Consider the following 21,707-nt stretch of genomic DNA (forward strand, 5'->3'; position numbering starts at 1 on the left):
CCGCCGTCGCTGTCGCCGTCGCCCGCGCCATTACCGTCTCGACGCCATCGCCGTCACCTCCCCGCGCCGCCCCGACGCCGTTGACGCCCGCGTCACGCGCCGCCCCGACGCAGTCGCCGCGTGCCACCCCGCACCGTCACCGTCACCTCCCCACGCCGCCCCGACGCCGTCGCCGCCCCGCGTCGCCCCGACGTCGTCGCCGCCCCGACTCCATCACCGCCCCGCGCCACCGCTGCCCCAACACCGCGCCGCCCGATGGTCCGGCGGCCTTCCGATGTTTTTTTCATATATGTGATGATGTTGATATGTTTTTTTCATATGATGTTTTTGTGCATATGATGCTTTTTCATATAATGTTTTTTTCATATATGTAATAATTTTTTTATTTAGGTTGTTAATTAGTAGATATCGATTTTAGGTTAGTGTAGAGGAAAAAGTAAAATAAGGAAAAGGAAGAAAAGAGGAAGAAGGAAGAAGAAGAAAAAGAAGGAGTGGAAAAAGGAAAATAAGAAGAGGAAGAAGGAGAAGAAAAAGGAGAGGAAGAGGAGAGGAAGAAGAGGAGGAGAAATAAATAAGAAGAGAAAAAAAGAAAAAAAAGAGGAGAAGAAGAAAGAAATAGAAGAGAAGAAGAAAAAAATAGAGTAATTTCAATTTTTTTCTTCACCTCTATTCTTTTCTTCTTTTCCTCTTTTTTTTTCTTTTTTTTCTTTGATCTTCTCCTCTCTCTATTCCTTTCTTCTTCTCCTCTTTTTTTTCTTCTTCTTCCTCTTCTTATTTTTTATCGGGTATGTCGTTGTCGATATACCACCTCCCTGATAACTTTGACATGAGGGGGGGTCGATATACCCCCTCCCCGATAAATTTGACATGAGGAGGGGGGAGGGGGTCGAGGGGCGAGGGGTCGAGGGTTCGAGGGTTCTAGGGTCGAGGGTTCGAGGTTCGAGGGTCGTTGAGGGGTCGAGGGTTCGAGGTTCGAGGGTCGTCGAGGGGTTGAGGGTTCGAGGGTCGAGGATTGCCGAGGGGTCGAGAGGTTGCCTAGTGTCAAAGTATTGAAGAAATCCATGGCTTCATCATTAGCCAGAAGTAACCGGGGCATGATGGTACGAAGTTCTCCAAAGTTATTCTGGAACGGAGTCCCGGATAGGATAATCCGCCTTTTGGTACAAATTTCAGCAAAGGCCTTCCAAATAGCGATATTTGGAAGGCTCTTGATATACTTTGTACCAAAAAGTGAATTATCCTACCTGGGATTCCCTTCCAAAATAACTTTGGAGAGCTTTGTACCATCATGCACCTGTTACTTTCGCCTAATGATGAAGACATGGTATTGTTGAATCCTTTAACACTAGACAAAAGTCGGACAATCATGAGAGGGGCGGTCCGGCCCAAACCCTAGAAGCGTTGCCGAGGCCACCCAAATTTACCAAGTTAAAAGAGTGTTGTCGTCGAGGCCACCCCGAACCCTTGAAGCATTGTCGAGGCCACCCCAAATCCTAGAGAAGCGCCGAGGCCACTAATTAATATAATTCCTTGTTGTGATTAGCTAGCTAGGTCTACGTTTGCCACTAATATATCCATCTGTCATGTTTGTGTAATAATTGTCATGTTGTAATATTTGCAGAAACTATGGAGCACGGCTAAGACGAGGAAGCAGAACAGGTGTTGGGGAACATAATCGCAGCCGGAGGTGATGTCATGTTGTATCTCAATGAAACCGATGGTCTGGAAGGAGAGGGTGAAGCAGGCTACAGTTATCGAACAACAGAGGAGGAAGGACATGATTATGATGACTCCGATGACCGAATGCCGGTGCAAGAAGGAGACCATGATGACGGCTCCGGTGACCGAACAGAGTCCGATGAGGTGTATATATTAATTAAGCTTGTGCTGACTAGCTAATTGATGCATTCATTGTTTTGGTATGTACATATATTAACTCTTCTTTCTTTTTTTATAGCCCTCTGGATCAAGCAAAACTTCGGTAACGAAACGAGGCCCAAAGAAAAAGTTACGCGCAGATGAAAGGTTCACGATCACAGAAATCGCGCGTGATGGCCAACCGATTAAACCCCTCTGGACCAAGGAAGCATGTTCTCCTCAGTGCGGCGTTCTTATTAGGGACATGATCTCGATCAGCATCGAGCTATGGAATCAGCCTAAGAAGGAAGAGCTTCAAGTTTTTTTTGTCGAAGATAGATAGAAAGATGATCTTTGGAAAGCGCTAAAGGTAAATTTCACCCTACCGGAAGAGGAGGATCCGAAGAATCCAGTTATAGAGCCATTGATCAAGTCATGTGCTCTCAAGAAGATGGCAGATCTATTCAGGATGTGGAAGAATGAGTTGAAAGCAACGTATGTCGACAAAGGGAAGACTCCAGAATTCACCGGCCGATTTGAGAAGATAAGAGATCACTGGCCCACATTTGTGGACAACAAGTAATCAGAGAGGAGTAAGAAAATGTCAGCAATTAATAAGATAAATGATGCAAAGACGGAGCATCACCATAGCACGGGGTCAGGTGGCTACCTCAAAGCCCGGCCATTGTGGGACAAGGTTGAGCAGGACCTGATTGCTAAAAGGGTCAAACCAGAGACATTGCATTGGCCAGACCGTTCAAGGACTTGGTTCTTCGGGGTTGGGGGGACTTTGGACCCTGAAACAGGGAAGTGCTGCTGGACAGACGAGAAACTTAAAATACTCGTCACGAAGCTTCAGAAAGCAATCAAGGAAGTGCAGGAAGAGAAGTTCATTCCGGACAAAGAGAACGACGAGCTCACAAGGGCCCTCAGGAATCCTGAGCACCCTGGACAAACTCAAGGCACGCCAGGCTCCATTGCGTGGAAGGTTTGGTTTCCCGACGCAGGCGGTTACAAAACCCAAGAGAGGAGGAGGAAAGTGGAGCAGAGCGAACTGCAGGAGCTTAAGGCAAGGGTACAGAAGCTAGAGGAACAACAAGATGTTGAGAACCAACATCTGCAAGATCCTGCCCAAGAAGCTACCCCACCATCTCAACGGAGAAGCAACATGGCTTCCACCGAGCTCGTTCAGCAACCTGACTTGACGGGTTCTAGCTACCCCGTGGATTTTATCACGGATTCACACTAGTGCCACCTTATGACACAATGGCTTCTGCTCAAAGTCAAGGCGGCTGTCTGCTCTGTGTTCCCTCCTTCACCCGGACCAACTTTTCACTGCCGTCCGATTCCACAAGGCTATGTTGTTGTGATGGTGGACGAAATAACGGAGGGATTTGAGGAGCTCCAGCTTGAGCACGCTACAGATGATGGGGAGACTTAGCTGGGTCTTGCTATGAAGACTCCGTGTCTATGGTGGAAGGAGCACATCAAGATTCTGAACTTCGTGGCTCCAGCGAGTCAGCTGGGCACTCTGCCTCCTCCTCCGGTGAGTGATTAGGGCACTCCGCCTCCTGCTCCGGCGTGTGAGGGTGGCAGTACTCCGCCTCCTTCTCTGCCTGCTCCGGCGCGTCCGAGCACCCTGCTTCCTCCTTCGCCGCCTCGTAAGTGACGGCAGAACACAGACGCTGCCGCTCTGGCTTCTCCGGCGCGTTGTAGCAGTACGCCTCGGGCTGCTCCGCCTCTTAAGCAATGAAAGAAGACAGCCATAGCTGCTCCGGCTGCTCCGGCGTCTAGCAGTACAGTCAGAGGCGGGAGGAAATACAGATTCGGTCCATCGTCTCTCAAGCCTCTAGAGAAGTTACCATGCGAGAGGAGCGATGAGGAAAACCAGAAGATCTGTGAAGGCTAAGTGAGGGACTTCTTTTAATCGGTAAAAGCTAAGAAACATCCACCTCCGGAGGAGAAGATAGATCTGGTGAAAGCGAAGCGCACTTTGGATGCCCTGCACCAACCATCACCGCTCCCCCCCCCGCTCAATGTGTCTAGCGATATCGTCGCTAATCTTCTGGGGATGCTGCCCGGTACCAATCCTAGAGATTACATGACCGACGACGATGCACTAATTTTTGAAACAATGGAGGTGGACACATTAAGATTCGAGCACGGGAAGCCTCTTGTTAGACCTGGTACTTCCCTAACAATGATGATGCGAAGATTCCATGATTGGTACATGGACATTTGCAGGAAGTTTGGGAAAAATACTTTGACGCTAATAGTTAAAGAGGAGCACGACCTCGTTGGAATTGATCTGTTGTCTGTTCCATATGAGGAGCTCTTCCAGTTTTTCAATCAAAAGACCCTCGATAAAACAATCATCACTTGCTATTGTCTGTAAGTACTACTTCTCTGTAATTAATTAAGTCTCTATATATAGCTCAGCTCTTTCATTGCATGTATATATAATTATCCTCACTATATTATGCAGATTGAAGATCGCCGAATTGAAGAAAAGGCAAGTAGGTGATATTGGGTTCATTAACACAAATCTCATGGATGAATGGAATGTTAAACATGATCCCAGAGATAGTGAGGCCAACTTGATACGATCGTTACTTCTAAATCAAAACAAAGCTATAATATTCTTTCCTTACGAATACAAGTGAGTGTTATTGTCTTGTGCATATTCGGTTTCCCTTATTACTCGAGGTTATAGTAATGTAATTGATGAGTTATGCATGCGTGTGCAGCTTCCACTTTATTCTTCTAGAGATTAAGCTTGAGCAGGGACTAGTAACCGTCATAGACTCCAAACGAAAAAAATCAGGAGGAGTATGCGACCATGACTAAAATGCTCGAGAAGTAAGTTTAATCGATCATTATCGCACCATATCGGTAACTTTGTTTATTTTCTGATATCAAATAATTGTTTTCTTTGTCTGTCAGGGTTTGGAAAAAGTTCACCGCACAAGCTCCGGGACTGCCGGCGCAACTGCGATTTAACCACCCAAAAGTAAGTACTAGCTACTAGCTAGTTCGGCGCATCTCCCATTGATTCTAGTTAGTTTCATCAATACCATTTAGCATGCTTGCTTATCAGTTTGATTGACCTCTATTTCTTGTAAAGTGGTTGTGGTAGGAACCCGGGAATGATTTCTGTGAATACTACATTTGTGAGTTCATCCGCCACACCACCTGTGAGCGGGGTTACTCTAAACAACAATATGAAGTGCGTAAACAATAATATTCACAATTTTATTTTATTGCCATCATTTGTGTTGAGTTTCATTCATATATATGTATTGAACCCCTTCTTCAAATTAGATGTGGCAGATGTGAGATGAACTCCTACCACAAGATCGCATACGAGCAATTCAAGAGGAATTGGCAGGATTCTTTCTTGACCACGTCATCGACAAACACGAAGAATACCATGTGGAAGTTGAGTTTAGATGTTAGGGGATTTTGTAAGAGATCTTATATTGTATATATATATATATATATATATATATATATATATATATATATATATATATATATATATATATATATATATATGTAGCCAGTAGCGTCGGATAGATATACGAAAACTTGTTGTCTGACCAATCTACCGGAGAAGGAGAGGTCGATCACTTCTCTCTGTGTATATATTCATGACGATCTTCTGTACTTAATGGTTTTCTTTATTTGCTTACTAGCTAGCTAGCGTATCAAGTCCTCTCTATACGTATAGTACGTAGCGTCGACCAAGTACGGAGATAAGAGAGGACACTTCTCTTTATTAGCTAACTAACACAATATATGAAACCCCTAAATTAACCCTACAAAACCCCCAACCCCACCCCCTCCCCCTCAGAAAGAAAACTAAAACCCCAACCCCGGAACTGCTGACGTGTGGAAGCCTTTTGGTCCTGGTTGGTGGCACCAACCGGGACAAAAGGTCCTCCTGCCTGGGCAAGCGGCAGCGGCCACGTGGAGCCCCATATGTCCCGGTTCCCGGGCGAACCGAGACTATAGTTATAGGGCTTTAGTACCGATCCTTTAGTCCCGGTTCGCCAACCGGGAAAAATGGCCCTCACGAACCGGGACGAATGGGGCTTTTTCTACTAGTGGACATGCGGGCCTGAGGCGGACACTGAGAGGACACGTGGGGGCATCCGTCTCGTGTCCGTGTGGACGCATATTATGTGCAAATTTGGGCCGGAAATGCGTCCAGACGAACAGTGAGCGAACTTGATTTTGGTTTGCGTCCGCGTATTGGGCAGGCGTTTTTGTTCGTTTCCGCCCAAACAGACACATGCAGACCAAATGCGTCTGCGCGTTGGAGTTGCCCTGAGATTTGCCTTGTCTTGTCTGTCGCATCTTATAGTGGCCGGGTGAAGCAGCACCACAGAGCTGACATATGTCAGCACGACGTTCGAGGGAAGATGGATCACCGCACGGGGACGGGGCAGGTCAAAGAGCACGGGGATGGGGCAAGCCAAAATAGGCCGAATGCAGCGATGATATTTTTGTAAGGTTCCTGATTTTAACGAACCATTTGTTTTTACTTATGGATGACGTGATGGGTGATTTTTGTGGGAGTTTCAGCCTTTTCAGGTGTAAGTTAATGACGGCCAGAAGCACAAATCTCTTTTTAGTAGGTAATAGGTATAAATATAGATATAGATTACCTATGAATATGATGAGTCTCAAAGCCAAGGGATACACTGCAGATAAAACTCTAATCGATATCCCCATAAAACACAAATATGTTGAAACATTGCTATTTATTTTACAGTCATGTTCACTGTGTTGTATAATAATTTATCCAACCTAATGCCCCCCAAAAAACGTAGAAGGATCTGACTTCTAAGGCTCAGAAAAAAACAACATTTCTCAGTCAACTCCTCGCCCGCCGCCAGCCAAATCATATAACCCCTCCTTTCCATACCAGTTGCTCGCTGTTGAGCTCGACAGCAGCGTCAACAATTCCAAGTTCAAATGTTTGTATCGTATCGTACAGCGCACATCAACCTTACCTACTGTCACTGCGTCATCGATGAGCGTGCAGGTCACCCTCAGCTGCTAGAAATTTCTTTGTAGTTCGTCACGAACCTGCAACTTGTTCGGCATGTGCAATATAAATGCAGATTCTCTACAGAGCGACAACGAACAACCGGAGCAGACCCGCTCCCTGAAGTGAGGTGAGCGAGCGAATCGTCGTTCTCGATCTTTGCCAGGAGAGGTGCTGATCGAGATGTCGGCGGCCGAGGGGAGGAAGACGGCGTGCGTCACCGGAGGGAGCGGCTACATCGCTTCAGCACTCATCAAGCTGCTGCTTGAGAAAGGCTGCGCTGTAAAGACGACTGTCAGAGACCCTGGTTGGATTATTGTTCCCTTGTTTTGTAGTTCTATCTTGTATAGAATTTGAGCTGAAACCTTGGGTTCTTCAGAGTTCAGACTCGACTGGATAAAGACTCTGTGTTTTGATCCAAATTTCCCAAGAGTCTCATGATTCTGGATTTTGTTTTGTATGAAGATAACGTGGAGAAGAACTCTCACCTCAAGGACTTGCGAACACTTGGCCCCTTGGAGATCGTCCATGCTCAGCTGGATGAAGAAGGCAGCTTTGATAACGCAGTTTCCGGCTGCGACTACGTCTTCCTCGTCGCAGCTCCTGTTAAACGATGTACATACGGTATCCTATAAACCGTATAGTGTATGTGTGCGTGTAGTTGTTGTAACCGGTTAGGTTGTTGTGACTGCATCTTATCCTAGCATATGACTTGGAGATCAATCCACAACCTAACAACCTTGTAATCTCGCAGCCCTTGGTGACTATATTAACACGCACGCCTCCCTGCTAACCGCATACGCTTAAGCCTCATTTTCTATATGGTATACAGAGCCTAACTCTTCCAAACGCATCTAGGTCATGTCTTCCTCCTCCTCTCCCGTCGCCATGGCCTCCCACTCCCTCGCATCGCTTGGCCACACCATCACCGAGAAGCTCACCAGAGAGAACTTCCTGGTGTGGAAGGCACAAGTCCTGCCGCACATCAAAGCGGCAGGGATGGTGGGCTACCTCAATGGCTCGATCAAGGAGCCGAACGTTGTCCTCCTCTCTGAGAAGGAGATCGCTGATGGGAAGAAGGAGATCGTCAGCACGCCCAACCCGGAGCATGCCATCTGGGTAACGCAGGATCAACAGGTTCTCACGTTCCTGATTGCCTCCCTCTCTCGTGATGTTCTCATGCAAGTTCCGAACCACACCACCGCTGTAGGCATCTGGCAAGCCTTGTGCCAGAGTTTTTCTTCGCAATCCAGGGCTCGCACCATCCAGCTCCGCTCAGCCCTGGGAAACACGCGCAAGGGGGATCTTCCGGCCGCTACCTACTTTACCAAGATGAAGGGGATCGCTGATGAGCTCGCAGCCGCCGGCAAGCCCCTTGGAGAAGATGACCTCGTTGATCAGATCCTCCAAGGACTGGTGCATGAGCCGGAATACAACGGCTTTGTCTCCGCGATCTCCACCCGCGCTGCCATGGACCAGCAGATTGGGCTCTCTGAGCTCTTCTCGCTGCTCCTGTGTCACGCCCAATATGCGACCCTATCCAAAAGGAACTCGAAGGTCCCACCAAGGATAGACCCGCATATTGAAACTCTTTTGCAAGGTGGATATCATTACATCAACATTACATAATAGATGGGGATATATGCAAGAGGCATACAATGCCACACGAATACAACATCATCATACAAAAGAGCAACATCCGACTACGGATGAAACATAAACAGAAACTCAAACGACATCCACCCTGCTAGCCCAGGCTGCCGACCTGGAACCTATCCCTGATCGAAGAAGCAGAAGAAGAACTCAACGCAAGCAAGCATCGCTCTCGCGTCAAGACCATCGCATAACCTGAACCTGCAACTGTTGTTGTAGTAATCTGTGAGCCACGAGGACTCAACAATCCCATTACCATGGGTATCAAGACTAGCAAAGCTTAAAGGGAAAGGAAGGGGTAAAGTGGTGAGGCTGCAGCAGCGACTAAGCAAGTATGGTGGCTAACATACGCAAATAAGAGCGAGAAGAGAGCAAAAGGAACGGTCGTCAACTAGTAATGATCAAGAAGTGATCCTGAACTCCTACTTACGTCAAACATAACCCAGAAACCGTGTTCACTTCCCGGACTCTGCCGAAAAGAGACCATCACGGCTACACACACGGTTGATGCGTTTTAATTCGGATCTGGTGTCAAGTTATCTACAATCGGACATTAACAAATTCCCATCTGCCTATAACCGCAGGCACGACTTTCGAAAGATTATACCCTGCAGGGGTGTCCCAACTTAGCCCATGACAAGCTCTCGCGATCAACGAAGGAATAGACCTTCTCCCAGGACGACCCGATCAGACTCGGAATCCCGGTTTACAAGACATTTCGACAATGGTAAAACAAGACCAGCAAAGCCTCCCGCGGAGCCAACAAATCCCGATAGGAGCTACACATATCTCGTTCTCAGGGCACACCGAATGAGCCAGACATCGGGTTGGCATAGACCCTGGTTGCCCAGGGGGCGCCGGACATCGCTCGGTTTGGACCAACACTTAGACAAGCACTGGCCCGGGGGGCTAAAATAAAGATGACCCTCGGGTTGGCCGACCCAAGGGAAAGGGATAGGTGGTGGTGAGGCAAATGGTAAAACCAAGGTTGGGCCTTGCTGGAGGAGTTTTATTCAAAGCGAACTGTCAAGGGGGTCCCATAAATCACCCGACCGCGTAAGGAACGCAAAATCCGGGAACATAACACCGGTATGACAGAAGCTAGGGCGGCAAGAGTGGAACAAAACACCAGGCAAAAGGCCGAGTCTTCCACCCTTTACCAAGTATATAGATGCATTAAAAATATAAGAGATATTGTGATATCCCAACCAAAATCATGTCCACCATGGAGCAACCTTCAACTTCACCTGCAACTAGCAATGGTATAAGAGGGGCTGAGCAAAAGCGGTAACATAGCCAAACAACGGTTTGCATAGGAAAGATGTCAAAGGTTAGAGGTTCATGGCAATATGGGAGGCTTGATAAACAGGTAATAGGTAGCGCAGCATAGCGATAGAACGAAACAACTAGCATAGCAATGATAGTAGTGAGATCCAGGGTAGCAGCCATCTTGCCTGAAATCCCGCAAGGAAGAAGAACGAGTCCATGAAGAAGACGAACGGATGAAGCCGAACCAAGCGTAGACGAACGAATCCTCACGATCGCAACGAAACAGGAACTATCGAAAGAAGCACATAACACGGTAAACACACCACACATAAACAAGGCATGATGCACAACAAGTATGATGCATGACAAGCTACATGAAGCTACTCATGGCAAGAGATGATGCAAACAAGAGCAACACATCAAGACAAGTTTAAATGAGGACGGAAACAACATATAACAATTCCGGTAAGTCCTCATATGCAAATTTCGAAATTGGTCCAGATCTGAATAAACCTTATGTTCAAGTTGTTAAACAGCAAGTTAAGATGCAACAAGATGATCTACACGAGATTCTAGTCAAGTTACATATAAAGTTTATTTAGTTCGGAGCTACGGTCTAGAAGATATGAGCAAAACAAGTTAAACATGGCATTGATGCAAAATGCACCCAAACAACAAGCAAACACACCAAAACATGGATGCAACATGATAATATGAAACTACATGCAAAATCAAGCAAGTTTCATATAGAGCACACTCAAAACGGAGCAACGGTTCAACACACACTCTCAACAAGTTTAAAGGACAAGCTGTCCAAAACAGCAACTAGGCATATTGCAAGCATCAAAACTATATGCTACAGCATCTCAACATAATAACAAAAGGCATTGTCATGATGTACAGGTAAAGCATAACAAAACATGAACACTGAGCTATCTCCAGAAATCACTAGAACATGCTCAAACACACATGGTAAGATTGCAAGTTATAACAATTTCGGATTTTGCAGAAAATAACATCACGATGCAATGTTCAGAGCTATCAAACAACATGTTACAAGAACTTATAATGGAAAACAAAGTCATGGTATGAATCTACTAATAGCATAGATTAAAAGTCCCTTAGTGACCATAAGCCAAAACGGATCAAAAAATATGATGGCACCCACATAAACATAGCAAGTTATTATACAGATTCAAACATGGCAGAAACAGAATTATGAAGGCATGTAGATGAGCTTGTACCACTCACTACAGAGCAATACATGGCATGGAAATTCAACCAACAGTAAGAAGGCATATTTGTGAAGCTAAGGATGGCAAGAGAAAGGTCATAGGTGCATGGAACACTAGCAAAACACATGGGAACAAGTGAACTGAATGTTAACAGGCTGACATAAACATTATGAAGCAACTTTGGAGCAAGATATGAATAAGCTACAGCAACCTATAAATGCAACCAGGGGCATGGATGGATAGAGGATGACATGTAGATCAAAACATATTTATAGAACATCTCCAGATTATGCATAGAATGATTAGTAGCAACATGTTTATATAGCATCACGAAATAACGGATTCAGCCTAGCAAAACAGCAACAGCGTGTACACTACTTAACAAGCTCGATACACTCACCACAAGTTATTGCATGATAAGATAAGCATAGCATCATCAAGAAGACATGTTTTTGAAACAAACCAAGTCAAGAACAAGTCTATAGCATGCAAGGATCAACTATAGCAAGCTTGGCCAAATTGAATAACAAGTAAACAATCTGCCAAGAAACATTTTGAAGCAAAAGTAGAGCATGAAAATGACATGCTAGACTACTCCATAATTGCAACAAAGGGCATGAATGGATAGAAAATAACCACATGTTCAAAACACCCTTACTGAAGTATCTCAAAATATGCATGGATCTCTCTGTAGCATCAAGTTTACATGGCATTAAAATAACAACAGAACAGGAACTAAAATCAGCAACATCATGATGCCTAGTTTGCATGCTTGTGCTAGTCACCACATTGAACACAAAAAATACATGGCATACACCTCTGTAAAGAAGACATAGCATAGATCAAAACAAATGTAGACATCAACCTCATAGGATGCACACATCAATCATGGCAAAAATGACAAAAGAGCTCATTCTGTTAACAGACAGCAGAAAACATCATGAAGCACTCTTACAACGATGATTCAGGCATCTAGATGAGCTCAAATGAATATAATGCAATGGAATGAAATGATGTACTCGTCGAGACGAACAATTTGACATATTACACGCACGAAACAGAGCTACGGATGCAGAGATACAATGCGATGAACATGTCATGATTATTACTATAGATCTGGGGACTTAGTCGTTTTCAGGAAAAAAATATGTGAGCGTGATTTAGCTATACTACGCATAGGCGGGATTTCGCGGGGGTTGCTCACCCATTGGGCTGATCCCAGAAGTGGAGAGGCCGGGGCAGGCCGGGCGCTGGGCTGGGCCTCCGGCTGGAGCTGGCTGGGCTGGCGCGCTGCTGGGCCTTGGGGAGGCCGGCGGCCCATGCGCAGAAGGGAGGCGGACGGTGGCGGCTGGGGACGCAGCTCCGGCGAGCGCGATGGCCTAGAAGGCGCCGGAGATGGTCCAGGAGGGCGTATCCAGCCGGAGCAGGTGGTGGGCGCCGTGGGGGCGCGGGCGCGGGGTGGATCCGGGTCGGGACAGTGAGCACGGGGCTCCGGCGTGGTGGAGCTTCACGGGCGGGACGACCACCCATGGCGGCGGCGGCGGCGGCGGTTCCCTGCAGGGGCGGGCAGAGAGGGAGATGAGACAGGGAGGAAGGAGGAGGAAGGAGGCGAGGCGCTATCCTGGGGGTCGCCGGCAGAGGCTCCGGTGGCCGGCGTTGCAGGCAGCGGCGCGGAGGAGCTCGGGGTTGAGGGGCTCCTCCCCTCGATCCGATCGGGAGCGGGAGGCGCGGGGAGTTGGCGCAGAGCGGGCTTCGGGGCCCAGATGCGGCCCAGGGCGGGCCCGATCTGGGCCGGGAGGGCTGCGGCGGCAGGAGTGGAGGCAGGGGCGCGTGGCGCGCGTGGGTTGGAGGAGGAGGGCGGCTGCGGCGGCGCTGTCCGCTCAGGCGACACCAAGTGGCGGAGAGGGAGAGGGTCGGCGCGGAAAATGTTGAGGGTGGCGGCTCTGGAGGTTATGGGAGGCTACGGGGCTAGGTTAGGGTAGGTTTTAGACTAGGCTTAGTCCAAAATGGGCAGGTGGGGTGTCTATATATAGACAAAGGCTAGGGTTTGGTGGGTTTAGGGGGGTTTTCGGACCCTAGGATCGCGATCGAGTGGCTCCGGACAGAGGGGGAACTAGGTGGGCTGCGGTGGGCTGTGCTAGAAAAAGCCAAGGGCTACGGGATAGAAGAGAGAGAGGCCCGGCGGCAGTTTCGAAGACTGAAACATCCGACGAAGGTACCGGCAACGGTACCGCTATATTTAACGGTTGGGCTATCAAATGGACTCCGAATGCGACGAAACTTGGCAGGCGGCCTGTCTACACTATAATAAGACCGCACGACAAGTTGCAACCCATTCAGAGAACATTTTTATGCCACTTATAAAATAATATTTCGGAGGTGCCGTGGGCACGTGCGAGTGTGGTCTGGACTCCGAACGGACAACAGAGAGAACCGGGAGGACCCGAACGGATGCAAGTTTTGAAAAACATGCAGATGAAACGTAGATGATGACATGGCAAAATGCAACACGCAAGCAAATGACATGGCAACAAAGGCGAATAACTGGCAGACACCTGGCGCATCGGATCCGGGGCGTTACAACACTCCTCCACTAACAAGAGATTTCGTCCCGAGATCTTAGGACCGAGACGGAAGGGAAAATGGATGAGGTGAAACAAGAACTCGAGAAGAAGCAAAGAATCGAGAGCACTCGAGAATAAGAGAGGTACGACGAGAATGACGAGAATCGAAAGCTCACGGAATCAGATAGACTATGAAAGCACTCCGGTTAGAACGAGATAATAAACGAATAAGACTGAAAGGATTTAGGCAGCACTCCGGCTAAAAATGGAAGGTAAAGACCAAGAACTAGAGAGGATGGAATGATACTTGATGAAGATATGACACAAAACCTCCTGAAAGAGTTGAAAGAGAATTGAATGAAAAGAACTTAGAAGGAAGGATTGACTGGATTTGAATATCTGAGAAGAACGAAGAACTGCAAAACTCCACTTCAAAAGAATACAGAGGATTAATTGCACTTTGTGATGAGAAGAAAAGATACTTGAACTCCTTCGATAAGAATCTTGATGAACACTTGAGGAAAGAATTGAATCATGACGAGCCACTATGAAGAACTCCGGTAACGAAAGGATGATGAGATAGAATGAAGGGTGAAAGAATAAGATGAGCCTTGCGATGATTTAGATGGAGGTTCCGACGAAATGGCTGAGGAAATTGAACTCCGGGAAAAGAAAATATGAAGACACTTGGAACTAGAATTTATTCGCCAAAACAAACTCTGAAGGAAGGTATTACTCACTTTGAGGAAATAAGAATAAGATTTCTTGTATGCTTATCCTTCATCAAATTAAATTGATGACCAACAATGTATTTTGCATACTACTTATTCTTCTTGAAAGGATTGAGAAGAGATATAGCGTGAACTTGAGAAAGTCTTCATGAACCACCGGTAGGATTGAAAGAACGAATGGATTAAAATCATACTCAAGGAAAAAGAATCTTGAACGAACCACCGTTAGAAATGAAAATGACTGATGAAAGGGACTGAATCACCGGGAAGAATTAGAAGAACAAATATGCTTGAGTGGATTTAGATTCAAAAGAACAAAGAGACAACGAGTTGATAAGGAATACTTGAATGAAGCACCGGGATAATTAGAGAATGATAACTGGACTGATGGCCTCTAGTGAAAAGAAACAGGAAAACAACTCCTGACATACTCCGAATGGATGAAAAGAATATCTGACAAATGGAATAATTCGAGATGATGGTATGAAAACTCTTCTTCAATCTTCAAATGCCGATGAGAAACACCACCAACATTACTGAGATACTCTGGGAGAATGAAAAAGGAGGAAGGGTTGAACCAAAAGATGAAAAGAATTTGAAAGCGAACTTGGAGATGGCATCTGACTGATGGAATCCATTCTTACGTCACACTTGAAAAGAATTTGAGAATAACTCCGGGGGAATTAGAAGAGTCAGGTAAGATCCTGGGAAAAGACCTGTGGGTTAGGGCCCACTAAAGAGAATACACCGTTGAAAAAGGATTGTTGAACAGATAGATGATGCACCGGAACAATTGAAATATTTGAATGAGGTGACAACCTCGAGTTAATTCGAACACAAACGAATCTCGTGAGATGTCTTGAGCACTCCGGAAGGATAAACTGGCGAGAGGCAAGCGAGCAAGGAGAACACTCGATCCAAGGAAAAGAATATGATCAACCCGAAAAACTTGAATTGAATCCACCGGAGAAGAAAAGAGATGAAGAATGTCCACCGAGATGAGAATTCACCGGTTGAAACAATTGACGAAAGACTGAAGAGGCTCCACACGAATGAAATTGATGCTCGAAAGAGGCTCAGGCTCCGGGAAGAAAAAGGGTGGGAGGGCGGGAAAAACAAAGGCAACTTGGAAGGGGAAACGACGAATATCTTGAAGAGGAAACACCGGTTGAAAGAAAGCAAAGGCTTCACACGAGTAGGATGGATACTCGATTACGGACTCCAGTTTCGATAAGAAAAGGGGTGGGCGGGTGGGAAAGAAAACAACTGAGGATTGAACTCAAAGATGAAGAGGCTCGAGTCGACTTGACGAGAAATGCACCGGATAAAAGAGGATGGACAACTCACGAAACTAACCGCGTGATCCGAAAGAAAATTTTGAAGGGGAAGAGGAGTAATTCAAAACACCTATGTCAAGATTCCTTACCAGAGCGACGAAGGGGCTGAGGAGTAAAAAAGAATTCCTACTCTCCGATATAACTAGACTCCGAAAATAGTTTTCTTCTAGACACATGTGACGCCCGGATAATTAAGCTACAGTAAACCTCCATTAATGATGCCATGTCACCACGGTTACTGTTGCTAATCTCGCGTTAGTTCGGAACCGATTCACTTTCAAATTCAAAAGAAAAGCAAACAACAAAAGTTTTCAAAAAAATTAAAACTAAAATGTTCGGGTTGTTTCAAATAAATCATAAGCAATTATGGTGGAGAAACCAAGCTTTTATAAAATGCTTAAACGAACTATAAAGATTTAAACAGTAGCAAAAACAATTAATTATATGCCTTTTACAATTAATAAATTACTAAACTATTTTATTTTGTCACCAAACTTTTTGTGGCATTGGGGTATTTTGTAACACTAAATTAGGTACCACTTGTATATTTTATAAAACAAAATTATATAGAAAATAAAATAGAAAACTAATAAAAGGAAAACAAAACAAAAGTAAAACAACAGAAACCCCCCCTACCCCGCTGGGCCAAGTGGCCCAGTTGGCCTCCGCCGCCCGAACGGGCCGGCCCAGCCGCCCCCCGCATTGCCTTATCCCCCAGGCACCGAAACCCTAACCAACCCGACCGCACACCCCCACTCCCCACGTCTCTCCTCTCCCCTTCCCGATCCGATCTGGATCGGGGACGAGCCCGCTTCCCCTACCTCGCGACGCCAGCGCCCCGACCCCGTCGTCGGGCACCCCATCGCCTCGATGCCCACGTCGGCCCCCCTCCCCTGCGCCCCGTCGCTGGTGACGCCCATCGTCGGACCTCGCCGCCTCCTCGTCACCTCCCACGACAGCCTACACCAGGCCTCGCCGCCCCCGACGTCGCTGGACCACGTCGGAGCCGCCTCGTCCGAACACTCCCTCGCCGGACTGCCTCCCCTGCGTGCGTCGTCCCCGTCGACCTCCTCAACCCCCGTTGCCCCGTTCCCTGCGAACCACTGTGAGGCTCCCTCCTCTTCTTCTCCTCCTTCCTTGCGGTCACCGCCGCGCACCGGCGCTCGTGCCTCCCTGCCGCACGCGTCGCTCGTCCCGCCGTGGCCTCTTCCTCCCCGTCTTGCCCCGCACGGCCAGCCGCCTCGCCTCCACCCGCGGCCCCTCCTACCGCCGCCCTGTGCCCGTGCCGCCCGCACGCTATGCGCGCCCCGTGCGCCCGCGCCGTGGCCGGCCCCCTCCTGGCGCGCCGACGCATGCGCGCCTACACCCCGCTGCTCTGCCGCTGTGACCGGCCACCCGTTGCGCCCTGGCCACGAGGCCTGCCGCGCCCGGCCACACTCCGCGCCCGTCACGCCCATCCTGGCCTCCCCGCACCCCGTCTCGCGCCCCTGCTTCTCCTGCCCCACCGTGGCCGCCGGCGAGGCCTGCCGTGGTCGTCGGTGCCCTATGGCGCCCGTACCCACCCGCTGCGGCCCTGTCCGCCCACTCGTTCGGGCGCTGCCCCTGTGCCCGCGAACCCGGCGCCCGCTAGGGCCCCTATGGCCCTATGACATGTGGGGCCCTGCCCCCAGAACGTTTACAAAAAAAAGGGGAATTGAAAATAATAATAATAATTAATTAATTAATTAAAGAACTAATTAACTTAATTAATTTTGTTTCATTAAGCTAAACAACTAATTAAGCTAACTAATTAACCTAAACCCTAATTAAACTAAATAGAGAATGACAGGTGGGTCCCACTGGACCCACACGTTAGGTTGACCCGGTCAACGGTCAACGTTGACTACTGACATCATGCTGACGTCATGCTGACGTCAACATGCACTGTTAAGGATAATGTTGATTTTAAATAATTAAATAAATCCTAAAAATGATTTAAATCTTTTAAAATTAGTATAAAATAAACTGTAGCTCGGATGGAAAAACTTTATACATGAAAGTTGCTCAGAACGACGAGACGATTCCGGTTACTCAACCCGTTCGTCCGCCACACCCCCCTAACCTTTCGAACTCGCAACTTTCCCCCTCCGGCTCCTCTGCCCGAAAACGCGAAACACCGGGAATACTTTCCCGGATGCTTCCCCCCTTCACCGGTATCACCTCATACCGCGTTAGGGCACCCCTAGCACCACGTATTGCCATGTTACGCTTTGTGATGCTTTGATTGCTTTGTTATTTATTGTGTTTTCCATCCGTTACTTCTTTCCAGTAGACCCTGAGACTGCCGGTGACCCCAGTTCGACTACGGAGTTGACGACCCCTCTCTCTTGCCAGAGCAACCAGGCAAGTCCCCCCCCCTTGATCACCAGATATCGCCTATTCTCCTCTATACTGCTTGCATTAGAGTAGTGTAGCATGTTACCGCTTTCCGTTAATCCTATTCTAATGCATAGCCTGACATAGTTGCTACATCTGTTGATACCTTACCTGCAATCCTAAATATTTAGTATAGGATGCTAGTTTATCATCATTGGCCCTACATTCTTGTCAGTCTTCCTTGCTATACTATTGGGCCGTGATCACTCGGGAGGTGATCACGGGTATATACTATACATACATACATACTATGCAGATGGTGACTGAAGTCGGGTCAGCTCGATGAGTACCCGCAAGTGATTCTGATGAGGGGGCTGAAAGGACAGGTGGCTCCATCCCGGTAGAGGTGGGCCTGGGTTCCCGACGGCCCCCGACTGTTACTTTGTGGCGGAGCGACAGGGCAAGTTGAGACAACCTACGAGACAGGTGGGCCTGGCCCTGTTCAGCGTTCGCAGATACTTAACACACTTAACGAGATCTTGGTATTTTGATCTTAGTCTGGCTACTGGCCTATACGCACTAACCAACTACGCGGGAACAGTTATGGGCACTCGACGTCGTGGTATTAGCCGAAGCCTTCTTGACGTCAGCGACGGAGCGGCGCGCGCCAGATTGGACCGCGTAAAAACTTCCTTTGTAATGGAGGTTGCTAGGTCTGCTTCCGGCCGCCCTCGCAATGTGCAGGTGTGCAATGGGCGATGGGCCCAGACCCCTGCGCGCATAGGATTTAGACCGGCGGGTTGACCTCTCTGTTGTGCCTAGGTGGGGTTGCGACATGTTAATCTTTCGAGGCCGGGCATGACCCAGGAAAGTGTGTCCGGCCAAATGGGATCGAGCGTGTTGGGTTATGTGGTGCACCCCTGCAGGGAAGTTAATCTATTTGAATAGCCGTGATCTTCGGTAACAGGACGACTTGGAGTTGTACCTTGACCTTATGACAACTAGAACCGGATACTTAATAAAACACACCCTTCCAAGTGCCAGATACAACCCGGTGATCGCTCTCTAACAGGGCGACGAGGAGAGGATCGCCGGGTAGGATTATGCTATGCGATGCTACTGAAGATGCTACTTGGAGATGCTACTTGGAGGACTTCAATCTACTCTCTTCTACATGCTGCAAGACGGAGGCTGCCAGAAGTGTAGTCTTCGATAGGACTAGCTATCCCCCTCTTATTCTGGCATTCTGCAGGTCAGTCCACTGATATGGCCTCCTTACACATATACCCATGCATATGTAGTGTAGCTCCTTGCTTGTGAGTACTTTGGATGAGTACTCACGGTTGCTTTGCTCCCTCTTTTCCCCCGTTTTCCTCTTCTTCTCGGATGCCGCAATCAGACGTTGGAGCCCAGGATCCAGACGCCACCGTCGACGACGACTACTACTCTGGAGGTTCCTACTACTACGTGCAGGCCGCTGATGACAACCGGGAGTAGTTTAAGAGGATCCCAGGTAGGAGGCCTGCGCCTCTTTCGATCTGTATCCCAGTTTGTGCTAGCCTTCTTAAGGCAAACTTGTTTAACTTATGTCTGTACTCAGATATTGTTGCTTCCGCTGACTCGTCTATGATTGAGCACTTGTATTCGAGCCCTCGAGGCCCCTGGCTTGTATTATGATGCTTGTATGACTTATTTATGTTTTAGAGTTGTGTTGTGATATCTTCCCGTGAGTCCCTGATCTTGATCGTACACATTTGCGTGCATGATTAGTGTACGATTGAATCGGGGGCATCACAAGTTGGTATCAGAGCCGACTGCCTGTAGGAATCCCCCTTCCAACTCCTTGGCCGAAGTCGTGTCTAGACTTTACAAAACTTTTACTAACATGGCTGTGCGGCCCATGGGCCCACGTCGCCATTGGGTGGTATTAGGATCTTTTACTCCTTGTCTATACTCTGGGGCTCTGATCTCTCTTCTATTCGTGTTAAATGAATTTTGCTAAACCTAACATTAGGATCTCGTTATCACTTTCACCCGGAGAGCCCCTTATTACTGATGATCATCTGCTGCACCAGAAGACCCTGAAGATGCTCTCCGCTGTTAACTCGAGAACTTGTGTTCATCGCGTTTGCAATTCCCCTTCCATCGTAAACCCTTATGGATAACTACTTGCAGTTGTTATTCTTACCTCCATCCCCAGTTGGTCTTGTTATTACAAGATACCCTGAAAAACTCGTCGTTGTTTTGATAATCCTTTGAGCTTACTGCCTTGCTGTTCTTTGTCACCTGAATACTCCTACGGTTAATTCTCGCACTTATCGAGTATCTGCTCATCCCCCAGTTGTTCATGTGTTACACAAAAGTCTTCGAAATACCATTCGATATTCCGAAAATCCTCAGCAACCTATTGCTCTGGAATTTCTTGTTTGCTTTCATTATGATTAATCCCATAAGTATAGTAATCATATTGGCATCCTTTGTCACCATCATTTTTGAGTCTGTTGATTCAATACGTGCGAATGCACGCAATCATCAGTTGATCCTTTTAAATTATCTTTCGGGCTCAAACTGAGCTGGTTCTCAACCAATCCAATTGTCGTCGATTGTACCCCTAAGGCTATTCAACTTATCCATCCCTAAACATAACATTGCTTCTGATCCCTTGATTTGAAGATCATAAGTCCTTTGTTATCTAAGCATCGAATTATTCTGATGTTCTGTAATCCGATGCATTTGCATTATTTCTTCCTCTTATTGAGTACCGATACTCACACCATATCCCTTATGGACCACCAGATCCTTTGTTGGATTTTATCTGACAACGCCCTTCATATTCAATAACCTTGTGAGCCTTTCCTCGGATACATAATGCCTTTGGTAAATTGTATCCTCTGCTTTCTCAACCATGCTCTACCTTCGAGTTTGAGTTAATTACTCCTAAAGATTGTGGTATATGTTTCTAAGATGCCCCGATGGGTTGAACATATACCTTCCTTAAATTTTGTGAACCCAAAAGTCTTCATGGGTCATAACCTCCTGGTATTCCGTCAGTTAAACTTTCAAACTTTAAACATTCTTAAACGGGAGCAGTAAATGAGAAGTTGTGTATTGGAGAAGTGGGAGTCGACCTTGAACTTTGTGTTCATGCCCATGGACCCGAGGTGGGACTTATCATGGAAGCTTCTCGTAGTAATAATAATCCCCTTGTTATAACTTCTTCTCTTAGCTATGCTTGGTCTTTTGCGACCGTGGTTCCGGCCATGATTGTTCTTCTTTGTTCCGTTTCTCGGACAAGTTAAAGCACTTGTCTTCTACAGATCAATATGCCTGCCCAACCTCTATTATGATCTACCTTCGAGTATTACCCCTGGTATCTCGAGGATATCATGCCATTGTAATACATCTTGCAAACTTTTGATGAAGTACTACCTTTCCCTGTCAATGTCACTTCATGGGTTCTGGGTTGTTGGTCAACTGAGAACACCGATAAGCGAATTGATTCCGCACTCCGATTCAATAACTCTAAGTAATTCTTGTTGCTTACGAGTTTAATAATCCTTCAAGTCATTCCTAGCCTGATTGGCTATATCATTATCATGCTAAATTTTAACCGTGCTACCTGGTCCTTCCCGGAGCATAATTTTCAACGATGA

At 47.2% G+C, this 21,707-nt stretch overlaps 1 protein-coding gene across 1 annotated transcript in view; it reads left to right on the forward strand.

Moving 5' to 3' along the window:
• The first annotated feature begins 7,093 nt into the window (after positions 1 to 7,093).
• LOC123042239 (anthocyanidin reductase ((2S)-flavan-3-ol-forming)) overlaps positions 7,094 to 21,707 on the forward strand; it is a 41,609-nt gene continuing 26,995 nt past the window's right edge. The window contains exons 1-2 of the mRNA XM_044464733.1: positions 7,094 to 7,217; positions 7,376 to 7,534. Of these exons, the coding sequence (XP_044320668.1) occupies positions 7,094 to 7,217; positions 7,376 to 7,534 (283 nt within the window). The remainder of the gene's footprint in view (positions 7,218 to 7,375; positions 7,535 to 21,707) is intronic.

The sequence above is a fragment of the Triticum aestivum genome, chromosome 2B (genome assembly GCF_018294505.1).
Source record: "Triticum aestivum cultivar Chinese Spring chromosome 2B, IWGSC CS RefSeq v2.1, whole genome shotgun sequence".
Classification (NCBI taxonomy): domain Eukaryota; kingdom Viridiplantae; phylum Streptophyta; class Magnoliopsida; order Poales; family Poaceae; genus Triticum; species Triticum aestivum.